Source organism: Apteryx rowi, unplaced genomic scaffold (genome assembly GCF_003343035.1).
Source record: "Apteryx rowi isolate R43461 unplaced genomic scaffold, aptRow1 scaffold_974, whole genome shotgun sequence".
In the NCBI taxonomy this organism is placed as follows: domain Eukaryota; kingdom Metazoa; phylum Chordata; class Aves; order Apterygiformes; family Apterygidae; genus Apteryx; species Apteryx rowi.
The window spans coordinates 147422-173255 of NW_020451287.1; the positions used below are offsets into that span (position 1 = coordinate 147422).

General features: G+C 42.4%; 2 protein-coding genes and 1 long non-coding RNA gene across 9 annotated transcripts in view; 1 reads left to right on the forward strand and 2 right to left on the reverse strand.

Moving 5' to 3' along the window:
• SRGN (serglycin) overlaps positions 1-1235 on the reverse strand; it is a 3851-nt gene extending 2616 nt beyond the window's left edge. Inside the window, exon 1 of the mRNA XM_026054889.1 lies at positions 1080-1235. Coding sequence (XP_025910674.1) covers positions 1080-1170 — 91 coding nt within the window. The 5' untranslated portion in view covers positions 1171-1235. The remainder of the gene's footprint in view (positions 1-1079) is intronic.
• The window catches only part of LOC112960536, a 19754-nt gene extending 3682 nt beyond the window's left edge, over positions 1-16072 (forward strand). Inside the window, exons 3-4 of one of the 3 annotated variants that reach the window (XR_003251778.1) lie at positions 2590-4092; positions 15717-16072. This is a non-coding gene — a long non-coding RNA (uncharacterized LOC112960536). Of the gene's footprint in view, positions 1-2589; positions 8622-15716 lie in introns of those variants that run through there. The other 2 variants (XR_003251777.1, XR_003251776.1) reach the window with 2 other exon arrangements.
• The window catches only part of KIF1BP (KIF1 binding protein), a 13662-nt gene continuing 749 nt past the window's right edge, over positions 12922-25834 (reverse strand). Inside the window, exons 2-9 of one of the 5 annotated variants that reach the window (XM_026054888.1) lie at positions 24782-24953; positions 23700-23798; positions 19123-19202; positions 18846-19029; positions 17793-17828; positions 17586-17670; positions 15051-15175; positions 12922-14359 (exon numbers count right to left, since the gene is read on the reverse strand). In XM_026054888.1, the coding sequence (XP_025910673.1) occupies positions 13481-14359; positions 15051-15175; positions 17586-17670; positions 17793-17828; positions 18846-19029; positions 19123-19202; positions 23700-23798; positions 24782-24865 (1572 nt within the window). In that variant the 5' untranslated portion in view covers positions 24866-24953 and the 3' untranslated portion in view covers positions 12922-13480. The remainder of the gene's footprint in view (positions 14360-15050; positions 15176-17585; positions 17671-17792; positions 17829-18845; positions 19030-19122; positions 19203-23699; positions 23799-24781; positions 24954-25834) is intronic. The other 4 variants (XM_026054885.1, XM_026054884.1, XM_026054887.1 and 1 more) reach the window with 4 other exon arrangements.

The following is a 25834-nucleotide window of genomic DNA, read 5'->3' on the forward strand; positions in this document are numbered from 1 at the left end:
TGCTGAGAAGGAAGTTTTCAGAAAGTATCGAAAGGAGAAAATAATGATCACAAAATAAGGATAAAAACAACAGCATTTCATCCTTCCGTTTGGTCTCACTTAATTAATGTGTTCTGAAGCCTCCTGGCACTTCTCCTCCTTTTGGCACTTTATCTAATTTTTCTCAGTTCCTTGGGAATATCTTTCTGTAATTACAGTTCTCTCTCGCCCTACATATTACCATAATGTACAAGATGACTTTCAGCCACCTCCTACTCGCTTCTGTAAGAGAAAGAATATCTCACAGGCATCATTTCATGCTCCTTTTATAACATATTTCCCTTTTCATATTTATTTTCCTCTGTTAGCATATTAGTAAGAGGATTTTTTCCATAAAAGTGGCAAAAAATAAACTAGTGCAGCAGAATAATTTGCAAATAAATGACATGCAAAAAGCAGACCATCATCTGTCAAAGGTGAGCCTCAGAGCAGAAAGAGTGGTAGATACCTGTCACCATTATAGCCTTGTTTGGGGAAAAATTATACTATACATGCTTGAAAAGTAGTTCTCTCTTGCAAGAAACAAATCCACAGAGTACATGTCATCATGAATCAACATTTCCTTTTGGTTGGTTTAGTACTGTGTGTCGCAATTTTTTTGCTGTACAGAATCAAACGTTTAATTTCCTCATTAATTTCCTTTTCCTCCCTCAAAAAATAGAAGTAGAGTTATAACATGGGAGCTGTTACATACTTTGTCCGTAATTAGATTAGTGAATAATAGTTACATAAATGAGATGCTATGAAACAGCTAGTTAAAAAATAGATATTAAACTAATTTCAGTAACTTTTTTTATGAAGCCTTTTACCCAAGAGGCTGGGTGGGGGACACAGAAATGGTCCACTTGCAAAAGACATCTTTTCTTATAATCTCCCTCACAAAATGTTAGCAAAACAGTTTTTGTTTTAGAAGCAGATTTTGTTACTGCTACAAGAAGATCAGTCTCAAGTATTTTTCCTGAAATTCAGAGGTTGCACCCTTGGCCTACACCACATAGCTCAGAAAGAGGATTACAGAGAACAACCGCTCCCCGTTTTACCTTGCGCCGTGTATGCCACAAAGAGGATTATACAGAGAGCCATGAAAATCCTCCCGTTGCACCCGATCAGGAGCTGCATCTTGGCCTGCATTGCCAGCCTTTGCCGCGGCTTCACACACGAGAAATACAGCGAGGCCAGGAGCTCGGCGCATAGAAAAGGTTTCCAAAACCTCAGACCCAGCCCATAACCTGCGTCACGGCTTCCTGCTTGACTCAAGTGAGGCATCTACAGAAAATCCCCAGCGCCTTCATCTCCAATTTTACCCGAGGGAGAAGGTGACCCTTGGCCAGAGCGGGCAGGCTAGGGAGGGGGACGCCCAGGGTCCAAGCCTGCCCACTCCCCCCGGCTCGCATGAGCCAGCCCCAAAGCGGAGGGCTCCGCGTGGTCGCCGTTTCCTCTGGAGAGAAAAAGCTGTGGTTCATGTCCCACCTTCCAGCCAACTGTGCCGGCACCGGGGAGGTTTGAAGCCTGCTGTTTGCAGCGGGAACCCGGCAGTGGTACCCAATGGGAAATAATCTTTCCTCGCAGACATAAGTTATTTCAGGAACCACACACCAATTGTTTTTTCTTCTTTTCTTTTTTTTCTTATTTGAAGGTGGGAACTTAGATACTCAGAGCAGAAATGAAAAAATGTTTTAATTCAGAGTGGAAATCCTGACACCATCCATATCACTCACACCAGTAAGGGGAAAGTGAGAAAAACAGCTAAGAGAGAGGAGCTCTTCCTCTACACAGCCAGGTAGCCAGCCCTGTCACGTGGGTTTTTGGCGTTCCCATTTGGCCAGCTGATCTCCTGGGCGCTTGGACCCCTCTCAGGGCTGCACATCAGCCCCCAGCATTTATCTGACAGGGCGGCACTGAGGGTCAGCGCATTAACAGGGGCTGTAGCTAGAACAGGAGGTCTAAAACATCTGAGGGTACAGGCAATACCCACCTTTCCTCTGCGTGACACTAAGCGTGAAGCCCTAGAAGATACAGGTTGCTGCAGGTGCCTGAGAACTGACACAACTCAGTGCAGTGGCATAGTGCATTTTGACCCAGTGGTTCTGCCAGTCATTGAATTTGTTTTCCTGATTGTAGTTTTCCTAAACAGTGCCAGATTTAGAAACAATTTGCGAATTCATCAACATGCAAAACTGGCACTGCAGTTAAGCCCCTCAAAGCTGTTATCACAGAATCACAGAATCGCTGAGGTTGGAAGGGACCTCTGGAGATCATCTAGTCCAGCCCCCCTCTCAAGCAGGGTCACCTAGAGCACGTTGCACAGGATTGCATCCAGGCGTGTTTTGAATATCTCCAGAGAAGGAGACTCCACAACCTCTCTGGGCAACCTGTTCCAGTGCTCTGTCACCCTCACAGTGAAAAAGTATTTCCTCATATAGATATATAGATTTAAGCTAGTTTATACCTTTTGCTTACCTCTTAGTTTAGCTTTAACCTGCCAGGCTTGAGTTTATTTAAGAATAAATTACATACAACAAAGTTATCTAATTTTTTTTTTTTTTTTAGTCGTATCATTAGTTGCTGAATTAATTGGGACAACGATGTGTGGCCCTAACACACCACCAGCACTCCAGATGATGCTGTGGCTGATACTGTGAGTATACTCACCTATTTCTATGCTCTGGAAAGTCCACCAAGACTCCAGACCATGATTTGGGGCTGGGTGGTGACTTTCCAGGGTCACCTATGTGCCGCGGCCACCCCACCAGCAACAGAAGAAACCTTTGTGGGAACTGCCGCTCACGGGACTGTGATTTACTATCAGGTCTAGGAGTCGCTCTTCAGCATTTGATGCAATTTGTTGTGAACCTCAGGATATGTTTTTCCAGAGCAGGAAAAATAATGGACTCAAACCAACCATGCTACAGTATGTAGTAATTCTCCCACAAACCAGTGACTCAATATTTTGGGGAAGAGCCCCCTTTTACCGCCTTCTACAGGGCTACACCACACCTTTCCCCCTCCCCCTCCACCCAGCTATTGCCAGGCACTTTTAAAGGCGGTTTGCCTGTTGCTTTTCAGTAAAATTATGCTGTCGGGGAAGAAGCCCTTCCCTGCTCCAATGCTCCCTTCCTGCCCGCCCATTGCCTGGAGGAGGGATTTCTGGTGCTCGCAGGAACCGGCTCCCTTCACTCCCCATCCGGGGCCGGCTTGCGAGAGCATAGAAACGATTTGCACCTCGGCAGCTGACCACATTCAGCAGTTGCTTTTACCAGCCCATTTTCTACTTCCTATTTTTAGTGTGAACTTTTTTTTCTTTTCCTCTCTCTAAGTGGTGCTCAACATCAATAGGAAACCAAGCAAATGTGTGATGAGAGTTTATCAGCCTCAGCTCATGTTGGGTCACAGAAATTGCTCCTGCAGCAACACCACTGATTTTCCACTGATCATGGGCAGGCAGTGTGGGATGGAGCAGAATGAAGAGCTCTTCTGCGTTTCCAGCGTGAACAAATAACCACATACGTGCACACACACACACACACACACAAGCCCTCAACCTCTTTCTGCATTTTTGCAGTAGTTCATTGCTTTTTCCACCCTGATACTGAAAATCCTGGGGCATCAACAGCAGAGCCCTTGTGTGGTGCGGCAAGAGCAATTCCCACCGTGCAAATAATTCCCAAAATGCAAATAATTACTACCAAACGCCAACGTCTTTTCCCTCACCCCTTGCTGACAGTGGGATTGGGGGGCTTGGTGAGGGGCAAGGAGAGCGGGCAGAGCTTTCTTGAGGCAGGCGGCAGGTGCAGCAACGCGTATCTGGAGGGGGATCTCAGCACTGTGTTATCTGCTAGGTACCATCAGGCAGCGGGAACTTGTAGCACCAGCAGTTTTGCCTACCAGCAAAAAAACAGTTCTGTTATTTTCTTCTATGTCGGCAGAGCACCCCAGGAAATGAGATTGTCTGTTTTACAATTAGCAACCCATCGGACGACCAAAGCACATTTTCCACTCTTCCACCCTGCGGAGAACCTTGTTTATACCTGCGTAAAGTAGGCCAGAAAACAGGTTTGAGCGCTGATTTTCAGCTCGGGTTGCCACACTCTTGGGGCTTTTCACGGCCATTTTAGAGCAGGAGCATCTTCGTCACCAAAATAACAGAGGTTTGGCTCCAAAGCATCCGCCAGGGAGGCTCAGCAGGGCTAGTGCTGTCCCAGGGCCCCGCCGGAGGGATCAGCCGCAGGAGCTCAGCTGCTGCCTGTGCTAGTTTGGCTGTAAGCTGATTTAGGATGGATAATTCCTAACAGTAAAACTTTCCCGTTTTGTGGACCATCATGGTATTCCCTAGGAATATGGGGCAATTATAGACCTCTTGGCAAGTCACTCAGTACGTAAAATGCAAATAATTACAGAAATAATTTTTAAAAGTGATCTTGAGAAGAAAGCATGAATTGCAGAAAGTTAATGAACTTTTCATTTTTTCAGTAGAAAACAGCTTGTATGCTAATACTGTACAAGAACTGTAACCTTGAAATGTGCAATTGTATGAGTGTCAGAGCTTAAGAGAGAGAATTTTTTTTTAAGTCAAATATTTTAAACCCACTGCGGAGAGAGTCACTGTACCTGGATCAGCTACCTGGAGATCTGGTACCTCTCAGAAACTGTGAAGAAGATTCATAGGATAACATTCCTCTTATGTATTTCCTGTGTATATATTGGAAGATTAAATCCCACAATGTAATAGACCCACAAAAGGAAAAAAATAGATCCAGAGCAGATACTTGAGAATCCAGCTCTTCGCAGGCATTCTCACTTCAGCGTCGGAGAGAGGATGTCCAGTATTGCACCAACACTATAAAAATGCCCCCATCTCTGCGCACGCCCTGGCTGTTGTTTTGTGTGAATGTCACATTTCCCACCAATTGCTCTCGCCCCTTAAGTGTTGCCTATGAGCCCTGTGCTGAAGCACTGCCATTATTTCAAATCACATGTAAAGCAGATTAAGAGCTTTGCATTTTTCTACGGCATTAATTTTGGAGGAAGAAGGGAGAGAAAGAGTTGCTTCAACACCATGTGCCTGACCCCTCACTCAGCCGCTCAGGACTCTGCTATACATCTGAAAAATCCAGAAATAACCACTAAGCAGAAAAAAGCCACAACATTTCAAATGTAAAAAGATAAATAGCTCCTCAGTCACAACTCCCAGGGCTGTTCATCTCCCAGGTCACTTCGGGAGCAACAAGCGATTTGGCGACATTGCTGATTTGGGATCGCACCGCGAGAGTGCCCAGCGTGGGGACATCTATTCTGCCATCGACTGCAGGGGGAGTTAAGGGATTTAATTCCCAGCAGGCACATTTCAGCCAATCCCGAGGGATATAATGAGGGCATTTCTGATATCGAACAGCTCTTGGGTGGATACGAACCCCTGACCCGCTCCAGCCCGAAAAGGCGCCAGGCTTTTCCCCAGCTGCCAGGGGATCCCAGGGTTTATCTGGCTGCTCGCCACCRTTTTAGCCGTCCCGACAGCAGCTCACCTCCACGCGGCCGTGCACATGGCCGCRGGGCACACACAGCTCCCGGGCCGGTACCCTTATCGGGGCGGACACGTATCGGCCCAGACGGGAGCGCCGGGCGATTGCGATAAAGGAGCTTCTCGTTCATAACTGCTGGGAAATCAGATAAACCCAAACTGTCRCTGGGTCGCTCTGCAGTGCCCCGGCCGGCGGGGGGTCACGCCTCGCCTTGAAGCCGCGACTCCTCCCAGCCAAAAATCATCTTTTAAGACAGAGCTGGAAAAAGAGGGCAAAGAGTGGCAATAAATGAGAGGGAAAAAGGCAATACAGTGAGCAAAAGGGAAAGGGAGACAGTGTCTGAATAACGGTTGGGTTGAACACGAAGAGCGTGCAAGCAAAACACTGAGGTGATTTATGCCAGCAGCAGCTCTCAGTGCTGCAGATTTGGGTCATGCTAGGGACTTTCTAAGCCTAGCCCTGGAAAAAGGCAAAGTCATAGCTATGGAYGTGCTTGAGATCAGACTTTGGCCTCTGCCTTCGCACCAGTCCACAGCGCCAGCACGCGCGCGCCAGCAATGGGCACACAGCCTCCCTCCGCCTCTCGTGCAGGGGCTGCTCCATCTGCGGAAAGCATCGTGCCTGCTCCACGGAGATAAGGGTCAGATCTAGCAAGAAATCATTAATGCTCCTTGTGTTGTGAAGAAATCTAACGTTTGCCGCCAGCCAGATCACGCAGCAGAGTCACTCCCTGTTTTTTCCCATGATCGCAGTCAGCTAGTCCATGGTGAGACATCTTCGTGGGAAAGCCACAGCTGCATCAAATCAGACGCAGGCGACGACTTACAGGAAGCTGCCGACAACGATCCGGTCTCTACCAAAAACGCTAGCCAGGAGACAACCCTGCCCTTCAGCAAGAAACGAGCTGCTTTCCTTTGTGCCTGAAGCTCTCTGCTCCCGCGCTCGGCACGGCTGGAGCCTGGCGCAGCAGGAGGCTTTGGCAATTTCAGGGCTATATATGTTAAAGCAGCACCCCGTTAGGATGTGACGAGCAGCAGAGGTCTGGTTGCTGATGCAGCAGGTATCCAGACTTCCCTAAAACCTCATCCCGGAGTAGCTATTTTTCCACAATGCAATTTCTCCTGCTTATTTCTCCAGGGCAGGTTCACCAAGGGCATGGAGGGAATAAGGGTAGAGGTAAAACCGTGTCAGCACCCCCCTCCTCATTGCATCGTCTAACGCAGCTGCTGGGCCTTGCTTCTCCATGCACAGGGGGAACGCATCCTCCATCCACTCTCGTAAAATAAAAATAAAAATCCTCCAGTTTTGACAGGAGTTGCTCAGCTGGCTGCTGCCTCAGCCTGCCGAGGGAAAGGCTGGCACCTACGTGACAAGTCTGAGGGGCAAAGAAAACCAGTTCTCCTTCCCTCTGCCAAGCTAGCAGAGTGGATATCCTGACCTGAGATGGCAAATTAGAGACCCTCAAGGGAAAGGCCAGCTCTCTGGCTCGCGGAGAAGCCAGACACAGGGCTCTTGCCTGCAGGAGCTGCATTTCCCTCCCTGCTCCTTGGCCCACCTCTGGCACGTCAATCCCTCCGCTGCTTTAAAATGCTTTTTTCCAGCCCAGGCTTTTCCCCCATAGATCTACACTGGAAAAAACAACCTCATCCCCACTCCCTGTGCAGTGGTAAACATCATTTTCAGCACGAGCATCACGAGTGCCAGAGACCACATAAAACCTTCACACCACGTGCAGCGGGGAATGGCACCTGTACATCAGGGAGCATGAAAAGGAACTAGAAACATAGGTGCTGCTGTGAAGACCCCTCCGTGGGCCGGATCCACTTCCTCCCATCCCATGTATAAATCAGAGTGCTGTCTTCACACCTCAGTTAACCAAGCCTTTACCTGCAATATTAGTTTTGCAATCTTCACCAATTTTTTGGCGAAAGAGGTAAAATTACATCGGGGTTCAGGCCCATGGTGCCTCCGAACCAGCCCGGCTCCCTGTTAGTGCAGGGAAATCCCTCGCCAAGACGAGAGCGTGCCTTTAGAAAACACAATCTCCGTTAATTAAAAAAAGTGCGTTTTGCCTTTTCCTACTTCAAAGAGCCAGGTTCTATAATTGCTTCACGCCACAAATGAGAAGATAATGCATTGCAAGAAAACGCAGTATAGACTAAGAAAATAAAAATAGTTCAACTGGAAAATCCTGATTTCAGATGGGACCTATTAGCATCTACCTGCTGCTGCTTCCTGCTCATGTGAGCTCCTGGGGGCAGTCGCATCTGGTTAACGAGCCGCACATTGAAAAGGTATCTAAAATAGCTAGGATCAGCTTCATTGTAGGCATTAAAAATGGATTCAAGATTAAGATCAAGACAGAGACAGATTTCAGTTATTCAGATAGCATCAGACATGTTCAATTGAAAGGACTGATACAATTTTCCGGAGACAAAACGGGGGCCTTGCGCTGCCTGCAGCCTCTTTAGCCGACAGCACTCAACATGGCTTGTGGACTGGCATTGCCTCTGCTATCCGAAAAGGCCCAGTTTTCCAGCAAAAGGAGGCTCCAGGCCTGCCTGCTTGCATCCTCGCTTTGGCGGCTGTTAAGCTTTTTGTGTGTTTGCTTGCCCGCGCGTGCTACCTGGAGCCCGGCCCCAGGGCGGCAGGGGGTTCCTGGCTAACGCTTCAGAGCAGCGTGAGGACCGGCCCGGGAAGCGTTCGCTCTGCCCTCCTCCAAGACAGTTAGCGTACAGGAAATGGTCTCATTAATTCCTGCTTTTTACCTCATATATTTCACCCGAGCCGCTTAGAGTAGCTCTTTCTCGCAACCGCTTGTATTGATCTTGCGAGGGTTTGATGACTAACTTCAGTCCCCGACTCTTTCAGTCGCTCACCCGATGCTTTGTTTTAGCAGAAAGTTGCATTAAAATTCTCACAGTGAAGCCCTTGCATCCCTGTATGACACCAGCTAGCAYGTCTCTCACAGCAGCAATGAGTTTCTAAGAAGACTTCAAGTGTTTTGCGCATGCCATATGCCAAAAATTTAAGCACTAAATATTTAAAACAATGCATACAAAACACGGGAATGATTAATGCTCTTCTAACTCGAGGGACCACGTTGTTATCAGCATCTCTTCTCTCTGAGCAAATGCTCAGTACCACCGACATTTTCCATCCTGAAGGGAAGTAACTTGTTTGCAAAATGCTCAGTGTTTAGTATTCACGCCGTTGAACGGCCTCTCTGGCACATTGCTCAGCTCTTTGGCTTAAAAGACACAATTGTACAATGTTTTTGGAAAGAGGCGGTCAGGCGAATATTTCTAGTTAGAAAACCATTGATTTTTGTACACCTAGCTGTCACAAAAAAGATCTAGAAAATATCAACCAAACTGCAAAATTAGAAGGTGCTAACGGATGCTTTGGAAAGAGTTCCAAGCATGTAAAAAGCAGTTTTCAAATGAAGTTTAAAATCTGCATTAGTCATTTGTGTCAAGCTCTAACGTGGCCCAAGATGTTGCAATTAAAGAGGAAAGAAAGTTGACAAAGGCCTCTAACCACAAATTTACGCACTTGATTTTAACGTAACAGTCTTGTGCCAGGCTTTCGATGTGCCAGCCTCATGAGCAGTCTGGCTGGAGAAGTCCTGCTTCACAGCCTTATTTCAGCATATTTTATAATTAGAAGTTCCACAGAAAACATCTAGCTAACATTGATCATCTCACTCAATCTTTCAAAAAGCCCAAGTAAAGCTGATCTTCCCTCTTTTGGTGCTGATTAAAAGCAAAACAGCAAACAAAACCGGAATGCCAAAACCCATGAGTTATTGAGGTTGGTCATGTTTCCAGTTGTCCGGTGATTCACAAGGATCCTGCAGAGTCTCCGGGTGTAGGACTGGAGGGGGAGTCACGCCTGGCCTAAGCGCAGCACGGATACGCTCAGGCATCTCCCCGTGGCACATAGGGAAGGAAGTCATCCGGCTTGCTGAGCCCATGCAAGTCTGCACCGGAGGCAGGACTGAGCTTTGACCAGGGGTTTCCAGGCAGCAGCAGCCCGGCCTGGGGGCCTTCGGCTCATTGCCGCTCTGCCGCCTGCCGAGGGCTCCCGCCGCCTCCTGCCAGCCGTGAAAACGCATGAAATGGCAGACACAGCTGCTGCCTCCCACCGCTCTCCTCCGGCCCAGTCCCTACCATGGAAAAAAGAGCGAGCCTCCTTTGACGGGCTCGTAGGGCGAGGCGGAGAGCGGGGGACAGGCTCACTCCTCCTCTACACAAACACCGGGAACGTCCCCTTGCCTATTTTCCTGCGTAACGCAACACGTAAAAAGGCACATTTGGTCTCTGTCTTTGGCACCAGTTTAAGCAAAGCACAATCTTCCTCCTGATGAACCCATTTTACAACACATAACACCTTACTAGCCCATATAAGAATTAAGAGTATTTCAATTAAAATGAAACTGTGTTTTTAATCAAACTTACATGTATTACCTCTCAGCCAGGATCTCAAGATCTTTCTCAAGAATATCACACACTGTTTGAACAAGTGAGCTGAGGTTATAGCCTGCAAGTCTGGAAGATCTCACAATTGATATGAATTCTGCACAAACTTGAGCTTCTTGTATACCTCCCTGCTTTGTGCTGGGGAAAGGGGAAAAAAAAACTCGCAGAACAACAGAAAGCAGTTTTTAGTTGTAAAATTTTTGAGGTACAAGAAGGAATAAAAATGCAGGTTAAATGGAGTTCACAGGAATCTAATCTTTAATTATGCTTTGAAATTAATGCCTGACCTCACACATACTTTGCAATTAAAACTCAACATTCCTGAAGGGAGCTTTGCTGCCTAATCCAACAAGCTCCCTCCTCCCCCCTCACTCCCAATATACAATATATTATTTCTTTCTATCAAATCATTGAGCAAATAGGAATTATTCAGACGGTTCTCATTAAAGAACAGGCTTGCTTTGAGAGAACCACAATGCAATGAGCATTGTGCTAAGTGCCGGAGTACGGTCTCCAGTAATAATATACACATTGCTGATCGTAGTCTTGAATATTTATTACGAGAGGTGAAGAACTGACCTCACTGGTTTCTGTAACTTTCTGGAGACTAGGGAGCTTATCATTAAATTTAAGAGACCAACCTGCAAACACACATCTTCAAAGAAATAAAAGTTTAAGAAACTAATAGGAGCGGGATACCGATTGTCTGCTCGACAGCTTACAGCAGCTTCATATTTGAGCTAAAGGATCCCAGATTTTGATCAAGAATAAACAAAGTCTTTTTTTTAATTGTACTTACATTGCATTGCCCATATTTAAGTTTCTAAGTTTAAGTTGCTTCAATTATTATTTGTTTCAATTTATATTGTACTGTACCTTTTTAAAGACCATCTGCAAAGCTGAAGCATTCTGGGATATCTTCCAAGGCGAGAGGTCTCCAAACCACAGCACCAATCACACATTCATGTGCAAAAAGTTTAAGCTCGGCTCCCTATTACTTCCAGGCCTTTTTAAGTCTAGATGTGGTGCTACCTGTCTTCTGAGCTTTTACTAGAATTTTGGTGAATACAAGCAAGAAGGGCTAATAAGAGGGAGTGTTTCTCTACACAGGCCAACTGCTCCTTAAAAGGGATGTGCAGCCCTGTACTTCACTCAGCTTTGCCTGCCCTGCAAATAACTTTTAACACTCTTAAGACTAATATTTGAAGGACAGGACGGGATTTCTCAGTTTGTGGAAAAACACACACACAACATTAAAGTTTTTCTGTACGCTGGGTTAGCGCACAATCTATACATATGTGCCTTCAAGTCCTTCCCTAAATTACAAGTAAACGAAGTCTGATGAGCCAATCCTTGCCTTAAAAAATTTGCTCAAAGGCCCTCAAGGGTGGAATATTAAGGTATATGAGGAAAAAAATATGCATCACTTTTTTCCATTCAAATATTAAAATAAAAGTTATTAGAAAAAAATTAACCTTAATTTTCAAATTATGAATTAACAGCAAAAATGCACACTTGCTTTAAATGAGATCACAGACAAAATGCAGCACACTGAGAATTGTTTCACTGAGAAACAGTAGGCAGTCCTATCTTCAGGCCACAGGAAAAACTAAAGATCTGATACTGGGGAGAAAAAAAGCCTCTCAAAGGCTGGCTGGACAATTTGGTAAGACAAGAGTCAATGCACACACAGGTTCACATGCACAATCACTCCCCTTAGTCTATGTGCACGCAGACAGATGTTCTAGTTCGGGTTCTGCTGCCTCTCATTTCCAGGACCCGTTTGTTGGCCTATTTGTTTGTGGTTAGAAGTCAGCTGGTTCTGCACAGAATTCCACAAACTAGCAATTTTTACCACATGTACAAAATGTACACGCTTTCTTGCCTGTACCTGCTTCCCCCCTCTTACCCCCCCCCAAGCTAACATTATTTTTCCCTTGTTTTCATGAGTATTCCATAAGAATCCAATTGCTTTACCGTCCTTCTTTAAAGCCCTATAAAAAAACATACTTCCATAACAATCTTCCCACAAAGTTGATCATGATAAGACTGCTGGTGCGCTGGATGACACGCTACTGCACGTCCCATCACCTAGTGTTGTCCCTTCACTTTCCCATAGCCCTGGCCTCTCTGAACATTTGTACACTTGGACAGTGTGTTCTGCCTGCACTTCATCTGCAGCACTGGGGTCCTGGTTCATAATCCTCGTATGTCCACAAGAAAGACAACCTCTGCATACAGTTTGGGTCAGAAATTCATCCTGGTCTTCCATACAGAGTAAATAGGCAAGGACAAGGACAAACTGACAAGGACAAGGCAAAGGTATCAGTTTGTGTAAGAGCAGGAATAATGAGGCCTGACTTCAGGGCCAGTGAGGTTTCAGCAGGTCCTTACTGCAAATCAAGGGAGCTTCTCGCAGGCTTTAAAGGGGAGGTCAGTAATCAGTGGCGCACACGTAGATCTTGAAGAGCGCCTGAGCAGTGACTGGGTCTGCAACAGCCTGAGTGAGAGGGGCAGGCACCTGCTTGCAGCTCCTGCCGAGCTGTGAACGGAGAACGTGTCTGGGCTCCCTAAGAAGCCACCAACGGTATCTCACGTCTTTTAGGAGTGTATTTGGTAGCCGTTTAGAGCACTAGACCGCAATACCTTTTCCCTGGGAACTCTCCAGAGTGAACTAAGAGCAGGGCATCTCCTCCTATCTCAAGCAGGAAAGTTTGCTGCTTTCTTGTTCTTCATTGTGGCATTTTAGATGCTCACATATCTTCACAGTTACTGAAGACACTCATGTGGAAACACCATCTCACAACTACTTATTCTGGCAAAAGCCTGGCATACCATATCTTAATAAGACGCATGAAAACGGAATACTAAGGACTATGAAGAACATTCAGTCAAGCTAGTCCATTTATTTAGCCTGCATCAGTTAGGTTTTAATTAAGAGAAAAAACACTGAGCAACATATAAAATAAATACTGGAAATAACATAAAGTTCCCTTCATATGGATAAAGTTTACTGGGGACAAAGGTTAGAAAAGATAAAATGTTTCCTAGTTGGAAGAACGTGCCTCAAGTTTCTTAGAAAAATTTTCCTAGATCAACAGATTCCCTTGAAAGAAACAATTTTCATTCAGCACTACATTTAGAAACCAAACTATATGCTGAAGGGAGAAAGGTAAGGCAGGAAAGTTTTATATTTACATACAGGACAAGCAGTACAAAGCACCAGCTGGACATTCACATTTAAATTTTATGCCATTAGTGTGGGTGTGCTACTAAACTGGACGGCTCTCAGTTTTTCACAAGGTTGTATTACTGTGGGCTCTAGTTGGAGTGTTGAACTGTAGACACTTTAGTTCTATTAATCAGTAGGGAAGTTGTCCTACGGTATTGGTTTCAACAGATATCATTTTAATATTGCACATTGCCTTTCAAGACAAGCATTTATATGAATGGACACAGTTTTGCTCTTAGCCTCTCCATTCTTGTTGGAAGAAGACCCACCATTTCCTTACTGAGTTCTAATTCAGTTTCAACGGCATGGACAGCATCTGGATACTTCTCACAATAATCTACCAGAAATGTGTAATATTCCAATGATGTCTGCATATTTTCCAGTTGTTTTTTGCCATCTGAAGTAATAAGCTTACCATATAGTCGGGCAATATGAAATTTGGCCACCATGGCAGGGCGAAGAACATCTTCCTCGAGCTCTTCAGGAAACACCTTATCTGGGTTTCTCAAAGAATCTAAGAAGAGTTCATAATACTTTATTGCTAACTGCGCTAGAGAATTGATCTTTTTTATTGTGTGGGAGTCTAGCTCTTCTAACCTGTTACCAATAGCTACCTTTAAATCCATCATCTCATAATAGGTGTCTGCTAGTTCAAACTGAAGCTGCCTACTGATCAACAGATAGTACTGTGGATTCAAGTCTCCATAGATAGGCTCCAGCATGTCTATTCTACGCTTATGCATTTTGCAGCGTCGCTCATAGTCTTCTTCAAAGAAAGCAAGTACTTTAAACAGAGCACTGTGATCCTGAACAATTTCAATGTGGTCAGTAACATAACCATCAACCTGAAAGAACTCTTTTGCTTCCTGAACATAGTTCTGACCCACTAGGAAGATTTCTCTGGCTTCTTGAAAATCTAAAGGATATACACTGCTCACTTTCTCCTCCATGGCTAAGACAGAGTCACATATATCACTCGTCCCAAAAAGGACAGCTTTTTTCCTGCCCTTCTCTTTTTCATCCTCCTCTTTTTTCCTTTGGGCTTTAAGTTCCAATTGCCTGTCAGGATCCAGCTCTCCTATGTTATCCTGAAATGAGAAAACATATTAATTAAAAATGCACATGGGTTACGGAGAAAGACTTAGGCTAAAGCTTTTTTAATTACAGGGTACCTTTCAAACACAAACTAATCAGCAACCAGACAGAAAAGATGACGTTGGCATATTAAACCTTATATTCACTAAAGGTCATGTAAATTACATTCTCAATTCTGTAAAAACATAAGATTTAAACACAGACAATTTAAGTCTCTCTACCCTGTGCGACAACATAGCCAAAACAGTAAATATAAAGCCCAAAGACCCTGCTTCTGCAAAGCATTTCAGCACATGCTGAGTGTTAAGCACTTGACATGAATGAAAATACCAGCACACAAAACTGAGAGGAGGTTCTTACTACCAGTTCAATAAGAAGTGATCTGCCAAATCAAGGCACAAGAAAATACAGTAGAGAAGAGGGTGATCTGTGAAGTTTCTATACGAGCAGTGCACGATCACGCTACAGAACTGATCTCCTATCCTATCCATCCTATTTCTAAGTGCTGCACTGAAGTCAAAGCATACTATGAAACACCTGCTAGATTTCAAGTATCTGTTGCCTTATTGATTGGGCAATGGTTTATCACTTCCTACCAATTATGAAGTGATTCCCGCTACTAACATCAAAATTGACTAAATTTGTTTTTAAACAACAGCAGTTACAGAATAAATTTTCAGTTACCTCAAGTAATTTCCGAGCACTTTGCAAAAGATTCAGGCAATACTTAATCCAGCATCTTGCAATTTCAGCTTTCCTCTGTCGAAGGTCCTGCTGGTCTTGCTCTGTTTCATCTAGTAAATGGACATCAGCACATAAAAAGCTTAAGACAACTTGAGCATTCTAGTAATAACCTCAAGTGTTACATGCAAAGAATGCATGTTACTTATATTTATCAGGATTCATTTTTCCTCATTGTTAGACAGAAACATGCTCTCCTTGTTAGTTCATATAATAATTCTGTGAACTGTCATTCTGATAGAAACCCATATAGATTAGCATGGATGTGTCATGTACATATTCCTCAAAAAAAAAAAAAAAAAAGACCGTAATACATGTTTAAAAAGAACACTGATCTTGGAGGTGTCCTACTGGAAAAGATTTTAATTTCCCTCTGTAATAAGAGAAAGGAATAAGGATGATCTATTTTCCCGAGATTCAGCTGCTTGCCAAGTAATTTCTGTTACAGCATAGTTGTTCCTCAGCATGATCAGGGTATTTGTCTCAAAACAGGCCCCAAACTTGCTACCAGAAAAGGGAATAAAATTAGGAGAAACTGCCTGTGGTTCATCTATCTTGTCACAACAGAATACCTATTAGTCTAGAACTTCTGTATTTTTCTCTCCGCAGTCTCCCCACTATACATCACAGTCATAACTAGCACTGCTGATGTCTCAAGATTATGTTTCCAGAAACCAAATGGAGCAAAGAGAACTAACTTCCCCGTCTCCAGGCAGGAGGTGGTGAGTTACCTGAACGATGAGGGGAGGCTAGCGCTCCCTGGTCACTAAATAAAAGGCAAGCTTCAGACTCAGATTCTCTAGATTCAATATCTTTCATTACTGCCAATCAAGTTGTTCTTGTTAAGAATAATTGTTGCTAATCTAAAAAGGGGCCTTTATTAAATATCTCTGTGTTTTACACGCAGATTCACATGCCAGAACGAATCCTATTCATGTGCTTGAGAGTAGCTAATACCGACTGTGTATTAGTCTTTCTGAAACCTCGAACTTTCTGCAGTGATCTTCATGTCACCAGCCCAGCTCTCTGTACCATGAAAAGGAAGGGAAACAGGGAAACATGCACTCCATTGAAACAAACTCAAGTATCACTACTCCCATTTAGCATGGGAGGAAGTAGAGATAAAAGAAGTTAATCGCCTTGCCCCCAAAAGACAAAAGAAATCTATAAAATAAAATGTAAAGTAGGACTTTTATCTACCACTCCCAGTCTTGAACCGGAATTAGACACCATAACTGCCTGTATGTTTCTACATGCCTAATGAAAACATAACCTCATTTTTTGGCTTAATAAACATTAATAAACTCAGACAACTGTGCTGTCAGTTAGCTCTGGAAGTCTATAAACATGTGCTTCCCTTAAACTAAAAAAAGACTTTTGGACATCGTCCTCAAAGCACTTAAATAGTAGGAAAAGGCAGCTGAACAGAGTTCTTTAGTTTTGAGCTAAAAGAAATACCAAAAGCAGTGAAATTAATGTACTGTCACTGACCTTCAATTAAATAAAACTTAGTTGTGTCCATTCAGGTTATATTTTAACCTAAAATAACAGCATCAATGGATTAAAGAGCTTGTATTCTAAACAGCTCATACCCTTAAAAGTTAGCCAATACATTCACTGTTTAAAGTCAGTTATGAACTCTCACTGGGGCTACTCTGCATACTTGAGTTAAAGGTCTATTCACTTGAAGCTTTCAGTTGTCCAAGACCTGGAATATGAAAAGTTTTGCTGTAGGTAAGCAAAGCCTAAACCTACAACAGATGATTTATTTTGAGTACAGAYACTCATCACAGAGCCACAAGCCCTTAAAACTGTGGTCTGTCTTTAGAAGTTTCTTTTATTGATCTTGATGCTGAACAGCAAAGTTGTTCCTTTACATCAATACCCAAAATAACAAGGATGATACCTAAAATTTCAAAAATAGCCATTAATGAGGCTGCAGTATCCAGCAACAAAAGACAGTACAGGTATCCCCCAAGTCTGGGGTTTTTAAGAGCTGCAGTTTCCCTTCCCCTTTTAAAACTATTCCCAGGAATTATGTGTTTCATTTCATTGAATCATTGCCCTCCAATCATTTAGAAGCAAAGGTTAAGATGTGTTTTAAGCACGTATAGAAGGACAAGTGGGTGAATAGAGACGTTCCCACTACTGAGAAGCATACTGCTGCAAATTTCAGTTTCTAATATATGACATTTTTACAGTAAATACAAACCTTTTCTGACTCTCTCTGGTAAGCTTTCTGAAGCATCAGTAACAAGCACTTGATTTTTTTCCTCAAAGACTTTACACACAGCCAATCTCAAGCTGCAGTAACAGCAGCTCTTAAAAGATATTGTCCTGTCTTATTGTTAATAGAAAGGATTTTAGAAAATTACAATTGGAATAAGCTTTGGATAAATTGTTAGACTTCACTTTTAACATATATATTAGTGATGTTTAATTCACAATATGTAGTTGAAAACTTTTGTATAAACTTACTGTCTTCAGCAGATGGAACTTGTCCAGCTTGGCTAAAGATGACGTTGGCTGCTGCTAAACAGTGTCGGGACTCCATAAAGCATTGCTGAGAGGGACAGAAATGGCAGTGTTTATCACCAGTACTAAGCAGCCCAAGCACTGCTGCTCTCAGCTGGGCCAGAGCCCTCATCTTGGATAGTTAAGATACGGAAACACAAGGGAAATTACAGGCCTGAGGCGCTCGGGAGCATGCTTCCCTGGACACTGGAAAAAGAGATGTAATTTTTCTCACCTACTACTGAATATAATATTTTCTAACCAACCATTTCTCCTTCTGCCACAGCCACAATAACAACCTTTGCTTTTAATATTAGATACATACACTGTAAACATTTCCACACTGTTCTAATCTATGCTACTGTCACTTCCTGACATTGTGCGGTAAAGATTGTATCACGAGGCATTAGTCAGAACGAGTTGGACATACGAGTCAATGTTATGAACCAGATTTAGATTCCTTTACTCATATTTGGCAGTGTGTTGTTTAATGATTTGGTCCCACCAATGCACCAAAAAGATAGAGAAATTACAAATCACTACTGAAATGAGCATTAACTGACTTAGGTACTACAGAAGACCCTTAAGCATCAGAAAACAGCATCTGAATAATCTGGAGTATAGAAATCCCTAAATAAAACTAAAGCACTTCCTAACACAGTGGCCTATTCAGAGTCAATATAGATGTGTGGAAGCAAACAGTTACCATTTTATAGTTAGTTTTAATGTTCACATAGGCTCAAACAAGTGTTAAGCACATGCTAAAATATCAAAGGACAACAATTTATAGGCAACATACAACATGCAATACGTCATCCCTATTTTTTTAAACTTACTGTAGGAGAACAATATGATCACAATTATAGTGAACGGCTTAAGATTATGCGAGGACAACCAATTCAAGCTTCACTTACTAAAATTTGCTTACAAGCATCATGTCACACATCACTACTGAAACGTTCATTAACTATAGAGCTTTTCTTGTACCTACTCCCCTGTTCGTTTTCCCTGTTGTCATCACACCAACGCAGGAAAGCACAACCACTACATCCACTTCAGAAAAAACTAATAGATGTTTCACGTCAGAAGACGATTTGTGGTTTTACAGGAGGACATTTTTAATTCAATAGGGAGCCCTGTCTTGAAGAGCTGTTTGAACAACCATCTTACTTGATGGCTACATTATGACATAACTACAGCAGAAAAACATTAAGTGTATATTACCTTAGAGAGATAATACTGCGACAAGGTAGCAGCATTGAGTGCCCACTCTACCGGGTAGTAGCCACTATACTCAAGCTGTCGCTTAAGAGTGGTATGGCAGTACTGAGCAGCCTTCTCAATCATCTCCAGGTGTTGGTAGACTTGTGCCAGATAATACAAAGTGTGAGTATAGGCTTTTTCAAATCTGGAAAAAACAACAATCTCTTTAGATTTTTTTTTTTTTGTAATATTCCCTCAACAGCGTACCTAGGGGCTTTTTGGACTGATATGCACCCACCTTTTTGATCTTTCTTGGTCTGTGAGTTTTTCTTCTTCTGCCATGAAATGTTCACTGGGATCCAAGGGAGGATTTCCATCCTACAAGAGAGGACCAGGTATATTCAGTAAGGTACGTTGCTTTAATTTTCTGACATAGTGCTCCCTCTTCTGGCTGCAGACCATTTATCATTTTTCAATCCTAAATTTTTCAAAACTTCACATAATACATCTATAGCCATCTGAATGTCACACCTCTGGAGCAATTCCACAAATCCCGAAGATTTAAAGGAAAAAACACCTCAGCTGCACATGGAATTACAAGGTTTTTCAGCTTGCAGAAGACTCCTGCTTACGTACTTTTAAAGTAGTGCATGCTATTTGCACAAGAGATACTCACTTCAGGTTCTACAGGACTATAATCAGGTGTCTTTAGCGTGGACAATAACGTGACAGTTCTGCACCATGTGTTTTTTAAAGCATTGATTTAACACGAAGCACATCTTCAAGTGTGAAATATCTGTTTGCTCAGTTGCACTGATCGGTAACAAGAAACCATTCTGCAGGAAGTACTGCCAGCAACATGAAGCGCAGAGTGTGCTCAGCGGCCCTGCTGTAAAGGCTGCTCTTGCCAAAGTGAAACGCCACTGCTAAATGACTCCCTTTATTCACAGGCCGGTGAGATCATTGCCTCATCCATATATCTGAGTAAACATGTAATGTCTTTGCAGGAGGAAGCTTGCTGTCTCTTGATATAAGGTATGACCCATAGGCAAGCTGTTAATGATGCAAACTATTTCATTCAGAGGGGCTTTTTTGTTTTTTAAACCAAGAGAATCCTGATACGGATACATTTCTATTGATACGTTTCTATTGATATACACCAAATAGTTTATTTTCCTCATATAAGAGCTGAAAGTAAGACATAGCTGCACACATAGGAAGTAACTCTGAATTTAAACTTATTTTTGGTCACTCTGTGACAACACTTTTTGAGATAAACCCAGAACAGCAATAACTATACATCTTTCAGTAATGCTCTGTTCAACCTTGCCTTAAAACAACTACCAATAAACAGGAGTTACAGTCAGCACAATTGGAGAGTCCAGTAGATTAACACCGCTTATGGCAAAGTTTTATTTGTCTGTGCTTATCTAATTTCCTTTGTAATTGTGCATAATTTCAGACACCAATTCCAAAACACCTCAACTAAAGGTGTCTTTCTAAGGGGGCTTTTTTTGCCTTACACACAGTGCATCCTGAAGAACGTCCAACATGTCTGTTAGCAACGCAGCCCAGCTGAGTATACTGCTTTAAGCATGCAGGCTTATTGCTGGATCATAAAGAAAAAAACTTCAGCTGATAATAGCTTCTATACAGGTATTTAATTCTCTTATTTCCATCTATTGACCTCAGAACACATCACAAAAGACAACTGGAATCATTATCTGCATGTAAAAAATTAGCAAGCCTGGGCGCAGATCGATTTGTCCAAAACATCTCAGAAGCTTACGGGAACACACAGAAACCAGATCTCTAGGTGCACAGTATGGGCCCTTTACTGTACTATCCTTTTTCCAATGTAAGAGCATCAAGAGACAAAACAAACAAACAAACAAAAAAACACAACTCCCAAAGCTCTGTGAGTCTGAAGAACTATGAATCAAGATAAGATTTATAAAAAATACAACTGGCATATTCAAGTTGTTCCTTACACTGTAGTTAAGAGCAGGAATACAAACTGAATGCAAGTCTTTCTACTGCTATTTCTTTCCTAGACCAAGAGATAATCAGGCAACAAATGAAAAGCAGCCCAGAGAAATACTTCTCGTAAGATGAGGGGGACAGAGGCAGGGGCAGAGAATGCGTTCGCTTGAAAGGGAAGTAAAGATGTTCTCTTATTTGTTCTCATAAAAAATCCTGAGGGGCACACCTTTGGGTTTTTTAACAGAAATATTTTGTTCATATCAAACTGGTTCTGGAAACAGATGTGATAAATTAACGTGCTAGCGGGTAACCTAAACATACCAGACAGGTGTAGATTTTTACACCATCTTTTATGTCTCATTAGTTTTCAAGACTTGACCTCATAATCCCCCACCTTGTTTTCTGCAGAGATACAAAGGCCTACAATATATATTCTCAGACCTTCCAACATGACTTGCAGTACTCTGACAAGATTAGGGGTGATATTCCTGACATTAATAAAGAAAAACAACTGATATGAGAGACCTTAAGCAAGACCCTTTTTTCCTTTTTATCTACATATCTATCCTCTGATGTCAAGCCTTATACCTTTAACCATCCTGAGAAAGAGCTCTGCGACTCCCCTCTTACAAGCAGACTTTCATTAGCCCAAACTCCTGCTCGTAAGAGTTCAGCATGCGCAAATTTTCACTGTACTATATTAAACAATCAAACAGCTTTCCCAACACCGAGATGTCATTACAATGCTAATTATTTCTAGAAAAGAATTATGGATGTGGACTCAAAGCATTCAGGAGCAGAAAGCAAAAGGATCTTTTAATTCTTCTCAAAATAATTTTTTCTTGCAAGATCCTTGGTTTTGCTCCATTTGCTTTAGGAATTAAAAAAAAAAGGCCACTCAACTGGTAAGCTAGCTAGAGCCAGTAAGTAAACAATTAAAGCTGCTGCCAGGAAAACGCCTCAGTTATTAACAGTTCACCAAAGGTTCCCAGACAGGAATGCTTCCTGACAGCCTAAAAATGGAGAATGTTAAGAAACACACATTCATATTTGTATAGTTTGTGAATGATGCATGTTGACATGGTTGTACAAATGCTAACAAAGTTCCAACACTCTCACAAGGAACTCGGTATTTACAAGCCATAAAGCAGCTACGCAAGCCATTTCCCCTTCTCCTCTTTTTTTTTCAATTCTTTGCAGATTACGCCTAATTAAGTTGGGAATTTGAATTTTTCAATGATGATGCATATATTTGCATATATATCCTTAAAACTTCAACTGAATGTTAAATTAGCCCCTTAAACAGCCTCCTCAAACTGATCCTTTCAGCTTTCCTCAGTTCAGTCTTTTCAGGAAAACATGACAGAAGCACAATAAAGTCACCACAAAAACAGTCTTTTCTGTAGTTCCTATAAAAAAACAACCTTTAGCTACAACTATGCTTGACTACATAATGCCCTGATATATAAGTGATAAATAAATACAAGTAATAAAAATGTGACAAGCAATCTGAAATGGGATTATGACAATCATGTTCATATCCCCTAACCAGGCAGCAAAGCCCCAGAAGGAATATGCACTAGCCATTACCTAACAACACATACAGATAACCCTACCAAAAATTAACTGTTTCAGCTAAATTCAGAGTTAAAGTGTGAAGTATTTGACAGCATTATTTAATCTGCTGAAATATCAAGGTAATATCAGTTCAATTTCATAATGACTGGAGCAAGAGCCAGAATCTTTTAGTGGTGGTGGGGAACCCAACAGTATAAACATGCTTAGTTGGGTGTAAGTAGCAAAGATGAACATGCAGAATTAATTAAAGAGAAAGTCTGTAGAGAGATGTAGTACCTTTAGTTAGATCAACTGATGAAGAGGGTGGAAAATAAATGGACAAGCTTTTCAGTACAAGTGTTTTTTCCAGATCCATTACCTCTCTGATAATGTTAGGCTATCATGGCTACAAAGGCAGCACTACAGCAGGAACCAATGGATAAGGACTGACCCATTCTAAAACTTCCTCATGAATAACCTGTGCTCTAAACTAAGTTCATGTAAATTCTGAACTGTAGTTTCAAGAAACTAGGTTCTGTCCAACAACACAGAAAACGGCTCCTTTCTCTAAGGACACACGTTTTTAGTTCGTTCAGGAACTGTCCCTGAGGCAAGTCAGCGTAGGAACAGCTTTGCAAAATGTGTAACAAGAGCAAAAGGGAGTCTTTGTTAATACACGGCAGAGCCAACAGCTCAAAAGGTTAATATGTGCGAGGGGTTTGGTTGGTTGTAAAACTGTCTTTTTGAAATGGAACTGAACTATTTTGCCTCTAACGCAACACTGCGCAGTCAGAGCGAACCCACGGCAAACACTATAGTTTTATTTCCATTTCCTGCTGAAAGCAATGGTTTGATGCTTTACTACATTTCCAAGATACAGTTAAGAACAGTCTTAATTAAAAGCCAAATTCTACCTAGCTTTAGTTTTGGATTAGCAACTTAAAGAGTTTTCAACTGTTATTTTTTGAGCAAAATTATTTTTCTGAATAAATCCATCCTGAAATTAGCATGCACTGCTTCCTCCTGTGCTAGCAGTACTTATCGCACCAGTTTTCAAAAGTAACATAGCAACCAGTACAAAGCTCAGAAATTCAAGTTTCACTGAGACGTTTTTCAAAGATTACTAAAACTGCGTCACACGAAATGTCTCCCAGAAGATGAAGGCTTGAAAATAACATCTCTGTAAAAAGCAGCCTTCAGGGCAAGCAATAGCTTTCTCTGTTCAAGAGAACTCAACATAATTCCAGTCACTAGATACTGCTGTAAAACAAAAACCAAGAGTGCCATTTTTGTGTGTAAAGGAAAGACCTGCCAAAAGATTAATCAACACGGTACCTCTTTCATGTATTGGTTATACAGGGCTTCTGCAGATTCCAAGTATGTTTGAGCAGTTTTGATTTCATCCCTTTCAGACCACAGGATACCCAGATTGTTCTGAACAAAAAAAAAAAAAAAAGGGAAAAATAAAATATTTTCCTGTTATGTTCAATTTACATTTACACATTTTCTCCAAACAATTTATCAGTCTTCATCCTGATATACATTATTCTAATGTATATTCTTTCTAACTCATATTCTAATTCATATTCTTTCTAGGAAAAACAAACAAACAAAAAAAAAAACAGGAAAAGATAAGCCAGGAATGAACACTTGTATATCTTCAATAATGAGAAAAGATGAAACTGTTAAATGCAAAAGCTAAGGACTAATGCCTCTAAATTTAAAATACAGAAATGCACACAGTAACATGTCATACATCTGTGAACCCACCTTTTACAAGAAGTCCCTCTAACTTTATTAATAAAATGAAGGTGTGAATAACAATCCAAGTCTCACCTGCTAGTTTAGTTCCTAGACAGGGTTGTTACAAAATGCAACGGGACTTAAAAAACAGCTTCAAAAAAGCCAGAATGTGTAGCTGGGCCAATGCCACTTCCCTTCCAATCCCATTTATTTTATTATTTTAGAAAGAAAGCACCATGTAGCAASATGTTTATGAACAGCAGTAGTTTGCCCATGGCTGAGCAGTGGAACTAACTAAACTCAGTTAGGCAGGAACTGTCTATACATCATTATGCAGAACAGAGATTAGGAGCAGGGCTACAGAAACAGACCAGCAGGAAAAACAATGCTGCTTCCTCCAAAATAGAAGTCAGTGCAGTGACAACATACTCTGCAGTACCTAGGATGTGCCGATAGAGAGGTACAACCGCTGTTGACAATTGCCGCTTAGAGTATTAAAAAGTTTTTTAATTAAGTATTCAAGACTTGTTATAGGCCTTGAGATGCAAAATTGAGAGCACACTAATTTATCATCATTTTTCTCAGCTACATGTCTTGCATTAAGTCCCAGATGACAGTAGATCTTTCTGCTGTTGGACCACAGCATTTTTAATATGTGGCACCAGAGCCCTTACCCTGCTGCTTCCAGAAGGCTTCAAGATAGGAAAATCCATGCAGACAGCAGCATTTGTCCAACAGAGAAAAACACCACTTTCCATCACACCAGTTCAGAAGCACAGGGGAGCCCCTCGCCCTTGGCCACAGAAGCAACAGCTCCCCCAAAACAAACCAWGACCCTTTAAAATACTGGAAAGGCATCATGTTATTGTGACTAGCTTCTTAAGTAATCTTGAATCTTAGCTATAGTGGGTTCATTCTAGTAATAGATTTGTAGCAGAGTACCCAAACTGTCACTGTGAAGGAAAGTGAGCAGGTATAACCTCACAAATTCCAGACAACTCATTTAATTTAAGCCACATAAGACAAATGACTTTTTAACTAAAAAGAGTCTCTCCGTAAGAGCACACAATTCCTTGACAGTTTTGCAACGTGTGACAAAGTAGTAATATATCTAGTCTTTTCTTACTAGATGGGCCAATTTTGACAGACATCTAAGAAATGGCTCTATTTAAGTTAATTTGGAGATATACATATAAACTATAACCCAGCTGCCATGAGAAATGGACTGATTAAAGGCTCAGCCCTTCTGTGAATCTTCATATATCAGGTAATAATTCCGTGACAGTGTTACTCTCCTTAGTACAGAGAGACGAACATTACTTCTAACAACGCAAAACTGCCTTTGCCCATCTGGATTAAACGTGACAGACTGTGAGCTAACAGGCAACGCTGGAAAAGCAAACAAGTCGGTCCTTTGGGAACAGATGCACCTTTGCAGGATACTGCAGAAATAAAAGCTTCCCCCCACACACACGCTCTGGCTGCAAGTGACAGTTCAGGAAGCACAGATGAACTCCGGACACACGGAGATCTTCTCCCGGTCCAGCCTTGGACTGCTCCAGTTTTACCTCGCCCGCAAACACCCCCTCAACCTGTCCAGCCCACCCGCCCCAGGAGGCCCCCCAGGATCCCCTCCACAGCTCCCCAGAGCCCCCTGCACAGCGCCCCCAGCCCCTCTGGACCCCCCAAATTCTCACACATACACAGACCTCCCACAGCTCCCCAGA